Source organism: Pygoscelis adeliae, unplaced genomic scaffold, assembly GCF_000699105.1.
Source record: "Pygoscelis adeliae isolate BGI_AS28 unplaced genomic scaffold, ASM69910v1 Scaffold421, whole genome shotgun sequence".
Lineage (NCBI taxonomy): Eukaryota > Metazoa > Chordata > Aves > Sphenisciformes > Spheniscidae > Pygoscelis > Pygoscelis adeliae.
Genome location: NW_008824011.1, coordinates 411,642 through 419,644, shown reverse-complemented (window position 1 = coordinate 419,644; position 8,003 = coordinate 411,642). Strand labels below are relative to the sequence as shown.

The window sequence follows — 8,003 nt, the reverse complement described above, 5'->3', positions numbered from 1 at the left end:
AATGCCACCTGATGGGATACCACCTTGACACTAACATAGCGGCTCCAAAAAGGGGCTAAAAGGAGGAGGCTGAAGTACCAAGTAGCTGAGCTACAGGTCCAAATCATCATCCTTCCAGTATTTATGACTACCTTTGTTCCACATCAGGTAAAGGCTTCCAGAGCATCTAATTGGCTACAAGTAGTCCTGAAGAAGAGGACTCTATATGTATTTCAGGAGACTTGAATATACAGGATTTTTAGATGGATGTTAATAAGAAAATGCAGAGAGATGATTCTGGAAGCACCTATGCTTTATAATTATTTGAAAAAAATTATGAGTATTGTACAGGTGCATGTTAGCTGAAACTAGTTCTTGTATTCCAGTGCCTGCTGAGGTCTAATCTTTCCTGTGTACTGTGCCCTTTAACAAGACCTTTTGGTGCACCAGTCTTATTCCTTGCCTCTTAACAGTATGATGTTATTCTTGTTCCACTGCATTTAGCAAAACTAACAGCATTGCATATTAAAAGCACATTTCCTATATACCAGTGTCACTGAATCTGCATTAACTCTAGCCCAAAGAGCTGTATAGGACAGTCGCCCATATCCATCTTCTCCAAACCTGTGTACCCTAGCAACTTTCATGTATTATCCTGCCTATAGGTACTGAGGTTCCCATTCCTACAAGAATAAGCACTTTTTACAGTCAGATATCTGCTCTGGCTTGTCAGAATGCTGTCACACTGGTAGCCTCAGCAAATGTACCAGGACTCCTTCACATGCAAGTGGCCCATCAGCTCTGCCATTAACTCTCTGCAATCTTGTCCCAGCACAGCCAGCAAAAGTAATGTGGCTTACAAGAGAGACACATTGCCAAGTGAATTTTGTGACAGATGTACCTTCATCCTATGAAAAACTGGGTGTAATACTTTAAAAACTGTTTAAGTAACAGCATTTCAAACTAAGTTGCTTTGTGAAAATATGAAATGGGCAGATTGATCTCACCATAGATCTATATTGCAGATTACAAGCAGGTTTTTATAATCTGCAAGACATAAACATGTAGATGATACAGATTTGATTTAAAGAAAATAGGTAAGATACTATCTAAGGGTCAGAATTCACTTAAAGCAAGGTTGCTATCTAACATCTTAGAATATTCCAAATGACTAGTAAATAAATTAATTTGTATGCCTTATGATCTAACATAGTCTAATAGTAGAAATATGCATTAAGAGAAGCAAGACAAATGACATAGAGGTACACCTGAAGTTACAATAACTGAAAACTTAAGATGTTAAGATATAATATTGCTATTAAAAGTGACTGAAATACTCAGAGTTAAATAGTCTTTTTTGTAGTGTATGTAGATACTCTGTATTGATGTACAGTCACAGATACTAACTTGGGATACTGTCAGAAACATTTCATTTTTTTAGGTTCGAAGTAAGGGATGGTGAGAGGCTATGTATTATATGCTAAAGTTTGCAGGTAGCTAAGATGAGCTTCAGTTGTAGGGAGAAAAAAACCAAACACGTCCAATGCTCCTATTTATTATAAAATCCTAGGAAGAGGATACATGCAGAAGATGGTTGTTATCAGGACAAGACTCCAATTCTGACAAAATACTGAGTCCCTGCTGCATTAGCTATGCCTAGTATAAGCTCCTTCCATTAGGGAGAAAAAAGGTGAGAAGAGATTCTAAAAATCAGAATGCAAATTTACTTTAATTCAAAGTCCTGCTTTGTAAACAGTGCCAAAAGTTCTAAGTCAAAGTACTTAAGCAAACTGAAATTCCTCCCCCTTATCCCTCTCCCCACCTTGCTCACACCTAAAATTTATGTAGTCTTTGATATTTCTTTTCATGGTTTATAGTATTGAAGTATGAGCCTCTGTTAACATCTACAGTTTTCAGGTGGTCTTCCATACACTGGCTCTATCTGAAACTGCTTTCCTTTCTAAAAATATGTTGTATACAGCACATCCAGGGCATGCTTCTGCCAGTGAGCTCAAACATGCATTGATACGGTTTTGAAGAATCCATTTCTCCAACCAAATTTGCCATAGGATTAAGATGACAATTTACTATAAAATATGTACCTTCAATATGACTATGAGATGTGCACAGATTATAACCCTGATACCTCTAACCCAGCTTTTTAGGATGTGTACATTTTTTTTATAAAGTGAAATCTGTGTTAAAACAGCATACCTAATTCTCTTGTGAGGAGATAAGGGATCTTGTAGCAGTCTGCTTAAAGGTGTGTGGTGTCCTGCCATAAAAAAAAAAAAATGCTATGGGTTTCGTCATCAGGGCTAATTAGGCACTGTAAGAAAACCGTAATTAATAGAAGTATAATTCATCCTTCCCCCCACACACACACACTCTTACACATCCTCTTCCCTTTGTAGACCAGTGACTTATTAGCATTCTCAGTCAAGTCTTCTGTAGGAGAATACATAACACTATTTGTTGCTGTACATTCTTCTTGCACCTCCTGTCTGAGAATATGCCACAGGTTATCTTAGTGATACCTACAGATTTTTAATATATATTTTGATCAGCCATCATTGCCTTTTTCTAAACAATAAAGATTAGCTTTTTTTTTGTATTAAACATATCTTAGTTGGTCTAGAATGGGATACAAAGCATGCAGGTTCAAAAAATGCCCATAATCATCTACCTTTTACAACCTGGTATCCCAGATACCTCAGATATGAGGTACTAAGAATGCACTAAAATACTACTTTGTTTTGCCCTTTCAGATAGTATAGAAAAACTTGTTGTAGAGAACCTGAGGAGGAGCAAGGGAAATATGGGGGACAGTTACGAAGATGCTTTCCTTTACAGTTGTCATTGGTAATTGAGCACAACCTATCATACTCTGTGTCTCGGGGGGGGGGGGGGGGGGGGTTGAAGGCTACAATTATAAGTAGTAAGACCCGTGAGCTTTTCAAGTTCCTAATTAGCAAGTTGAAAGACAGCAAAAAAACTGCCTAGGATTCAATGGCTTCCTAAACTTTCAGTGAAAAGTTGGCTAGGGCTGTTACTGAAATTAGGTTCCACTTCTGTAATGTAGAAGTTCTAGTGATCTTTTTCTAAAGAAACAGAATGTTATGGTTTATTGCTCTGCCCTAACAGAAATTAGTATTTTTGCTTACACATGTGAGTGAGTATACAATAGAAAGATTAAGTCTTGAATGTAATATACCGACACATTTTCTTTATACTAAAATACTGGCAATATTTATTGAGAATATCAGAATAAAATAGCACAAAACACAACTTCAGCAAAGCAGCCATTAGCACTAAGACCACACATGCTTTTTTCATATAGGCAGCCCTTCAACCCAAATTTCTAACTTAATTTTTTTTATAGAAGATGCTTCCCTTGCTCCCTTTTCTAATTACCTAATGCTTTCTCACTACTCTCAGATTTTTTAAGGTATAGTTTTTTTTTTCTAGTTCAATATACAGTTAACTAAAAAGCTGTAATTTTAAAAGCATCCCAACACAATTTATTTAGTTTGAAGTTATAATAAAATAATATTTATACAAAACAAAAATTAAAGTACATCCCTGCCAACCACTCTCAGAATTCTTTTGATCATAGGTAGGCTTACAGTCAACAAGCCTCTTCAAAATACCTTGGTTTTCCACAGTGATGTTCATTATTTTCCTGTTCTGCTTGTCCCTATTTGAGCTATAAACAAAAACGAACATGTATGAAAACACATTTTCTGGCTAGTAAAATTGTATTTGTAAGGCACATACATACATATATATATATCATGGTCAAACAAACTCGTGTTATCTGCCCCCATACACACACACGTTCCCCCCACAACCTTTCAGTGAATCCTGTAATCAGACATTTGCTTTGGTCAACATTTCCATAACAGCATGTTAAAGGCTGTACCTTTATCGCAGCTCATTGTCATATCCTTTCCCTGCACAGCCTACATAACTTCGGTTACTCTTTTACAGCATTCACGACTGCAGATACCACCCAATAAAGTAACCTCACTTGTGAAGATCTAAAAAAGTAACTGTATGTGGAAAGAAAGTAGCAACAGAACGCTGTTGTGAATAGGTAAGGGGAGGAAATGATAATACACTGCAGTTCAGTAACAGGATGTGTACTACATGTGCAAGCTCTTTCAGTGCAAATATATATCTGCAGATACAGAACCAGAAATCACCTTGCTGGCTTGCCTTGGATAGCTGGTTGTGAAGTTAACCAAGTGTGGGGAAATCACGATGACAAAGCAAGTTTGGTGTTGCAGTCCATGCATTAGGGCAGTTTGGGAAAAACTTAAGGAGAACTGAGGTTGGCAGAAAAAAAAACCCAAGACTATACCTAGTGAAAGACGCAAAGCCCTAGCAAGGAGCAACACTTCCATGTCTGGATGGTATAGGATGATAGGCAGCATAAATTTGCACAAAAGGACAGTGACTAGTGGAAGCTCTGGAAGAAGAAAGAATGCAACATAAAAGCATTTCAGTAGACACATTTTATACACAATGAAAAGGGTTAAAATCTCCAAAAAGTGGTTCACTGAGTGTTTGTTGCAGAGGGTGTGCATGTGTGTACAAAACAAATTTTGTATACAGAATGGACTGAAGGCAGAACTCTGTAAGGACACCATAGCAGATGGGGCTACAGGGAGCTTGAGGATGAGAATGCAGTTGAATTCTAAAAATAACAGCAGAACAGAACTCTCAAAAGGCATTTAACTTCAGGAGATGAGGTAGGAAGGTACCACCATCTAGTAGGTGCTAGTTTAGCTCCCTCTGTTATAGATGGCCCCTTCTGAAGCTGAAATGTTTATCAAGCACTCCTTCTACAGGAGCCCTTCCGTTGCATAATATAATTATACAAGAGAAGCTTTTCAATAATATTCCAAAATGGAGTACTACCTTATTTTATGCTAAGGCAGGAATTTCAGAAAAAGTCCATGTTGAATGCCATACAGCAAAAGCACAATACTTTAAGAAGCACTATGATTTAATAGTGAAAAATCTGACAGAAAAATATCTGGAGATATCAGTGTGCATAAGGGAAGGAGAAATTGTATTTTGTTAATGAACAAAAACATATTTTGCTGATCAGTTTGTTTTTTGGATCTACACAACTGGTGGCAGGTCAAACAAGGCACAGACTAGTACTTGGAATCCCCCCCCCCCTTTTTTTTTTTTTAAAGTCCACTCCATTCAGATAGAACAGCCACCTGTAGATTTAAGAAAGTGGACAGTAGGCACCACATAGGCTTTTATCTTGCTGTGCTGAAGATTCCATTAGCTGGACTCCCTGCTTCTCTGTGCTTTTATCCCAAAAACCTGGTGTCTGCAGGATCTTTATGACTAGCTCCTCAAAGGCATGTTGCACTCCATCCTGCGTCTTGGCACTGGTCTCTGGTGGAGGGGGAAGAAAGGCGGGGAAAAGTATTTTATCTTATTTGCAGGGAGTATTCCACTTTGTAAGAAGTTCTTTTGGGACTAGAGAGAAGATACAATTTTTTTTTTTTTTTTTTTTTATGAGTGAACCTCTTCTCTATTCTCCCTTAAAGGCACACTGAAGTTGAATATGATAAACAGAAATGCATCCCAATCTGGAGCATTCAATTTTTCCACCTAAAAAAATTCCACAGCTCCCCATTCTCTCTATAATGAAGAAACAGAAATTGTTCTCAGGTTGTGATAGTAAATCTACAAGATTCCACAACTAAGCTGGAAAACAAAGAATGCAGACAGAATTACATGTTTTCCCCTACGCATTTGTTCCCGTTCCTTCTGGAAATCTTTTCAAGAAGCTTCACCTAAAAGGCACTTTAAAAAAAAAACAAAACAAAACAACACACCACCACAAATTTGTTCCCCATCTTTATATCTTCACATTGTACATTTTATTGTTGGTCTAAGAATACTGTCTTTTATGTAGCTGCAACAGAAACTTGGAAACGAAAAAGAGATTACCCAAGGTCCTTGCTGACATCAGTTAGGAGAAAAACTCCAGTCTTCTGGGCTCTGAATTAAAAAATCCTGCTAGTTTCAAGAGAATATAAAATCCATGCCTACACAGTATACAAAGTAAATCTCTTTCAGAGAAAAGTACTTCCAACAGCAGTCAATGCAGAGCATCTCTGAAAAAAGCTAAAACCTACATCCCTGCATATGAACTAATGCAGCAAAAGGAGCCCATATTAATTAGGTACTAAAAAAAAGTAAATCAACCTATCAACGTGAAATACAATTGTATGCTTCATTCACGCTTAACATAAACATATGAATAGACAAGTTTCTGGCACAGAGTTACATACCTATAAAAAGCAGTGAGCGTTTCCTAGCAAACTGAAGTCCTTCTCTTCTCTCTACTTCACGATCAGGCTGCAGAGACGAATGAAGAACATGACTAAAATAAGCTACACTTGCCACTTTTAGGAAGTCCCTAGAAAAGCACCACTGCAGAAATGAAGTTTTGCTGAAAACAAAAGTCTATAAAACCATGTAGTAATCAGCAACTGGATTTTCCCGCTCTACAGGCTGTTAGGGGGTCAAATTGAACAGCAGCAACATCAAATCAGTAGGAAATGAATGTGTTGCTATCTTCTGAATCAACTAGGAGCAAGATACATGCCAGAAGGGAGGTTTCAGTAGTCAAATAGCTGAAAAGGCATATCAAAGGATCTGAAAATTGACAGATTTGGAAGGGGACAGAAGAGAACCTAGTTCAGGATAGCCACACTGGAAACCTGTTGTAGTAAAGCAAGAGTTGAAACATCTCACTATGCAACAGGCATCTAAGATATGTCAAAACACTCCAGAAACGTACAGCAACTAGTGCACCTCACCCCCACACAGATGCATACTCTATAGCCATCTGAAGAGCTGAATTCTCCTTCCCCACCACCTGTCCGAAACAGAGTCTGGTCAAAAAGAAAGCAGCAGTTTTGCTGTTGCACTACAGTTAACTTCAACGGTATACAGCAGTTTTTAGGCAGAACCTCTCACTGTCTTAAAAGAATCTCTCCCATCAATTGCATGTCTCCAGGAGAGTTTCCATTAAAATCTTTAACAAGAGCTGCTTCAAAAATGAGGTAGCAAGTGGAGCCTGCCCAACCTAGGTTCCTCAGTTACAGAGCATATCACCTGCTCACAACAACAGATGTGTTAGTTTCAGCACTTAGCTCACATTTATACTCTATGATGACTGAGTAATCTGTGGAAGAGCATAAGAGGATGCATTTCTAAACTGACCTTATCGGTTTTATTGCCAACTAACATCTTCACAGTGTTGCTTTTGGTGGTATACATTTCCAGCTCATTCAGCCAGCTCTCTAGTCCCGTGAAAGTGTCTTTTCTTGTAACATCGTACACTGGTAACAGAGGAAAAGGAGCTTAACAGCTGTAAAGTCTTGAACAATGTTTATTTCATTATGGCAGAACTACTAGCTAACTACTGCCCTGAAAAAAAAGCAGTATTAGGGAATTACAGAAAGATGCATCAACCATATCCTCTTCCCAGAGCTGGAACACTTTGGCTGTGCTCACCCAAAGTCACTAGGGATAACAGAACATGAGCACCTCTGCAACAGATCTGTGACTGGAAGTCAGACTTACCAGTTGAAATCTTATACCGGTTACTAGTTCTGAATTGGGCCACACAGAATATTTTAAAATAGGTATTTTGTCACCTCATTTAATGTATAAATACATGCATGCACTGCTGCTAAAACCACGGATTCTGAGTAAAAAGTGACTTTTGGTCACTGGTAACTCATAACTGCATTCACTTAATCACTAAGGTTTAAAAAGCTGCATCATAGTCAGAAATAATGTTTTGTCAGCAAGGTGTTCAGCCTTCACAATCCCCGAGAATAAGAATCCCTTCTTTTTCTAATTGGTGTTGTCACACAGAAAGGGACTAGCCATCCATTACTTGTGCTACAAACCTCATGTCTTACAGTAATCACATCAATGGTTTGGGGGGGGGGGGGGGGGGGGAGGTAAGAAAAGACCGG

At 38.2% G+C, this 8,003-nt stretch overlaps 1 protein-coding gene across 1 annotated transcript in view; it reads right to left on the bottom strand.

Moving 5' to 3' along the window:
- Positions 1-3,766: 3,766 nt before the first annotated feature.
- Positions 3,767-8,003, bottom strand: part of LOC103919373 (ras-related protein Rab-18-B-like) — a 10,183-nt gene continuing 5,946 nt past the window's right edge. The window contains exons 7-9 of the mRNA XM_009326874.1: positions 7,240-7,358; positions 6,303-6,369; positions 3,767-5,397 (exon numbers count right to left, since the gene is read on the bottom strand). Of these exons, the coding sequence (XP_009325149.1) occupies positions 5,222-5,397; positions 6,303-6,369; positions 7,240-7,358 (362 nt within the window). The 3' untranslated portion in view covers positions 3,767-5,221. The remainder of the gene's footprint in view (positions 5,398-6,302; positions 6,370-7,239; positions 7,359-8,003) is intronic.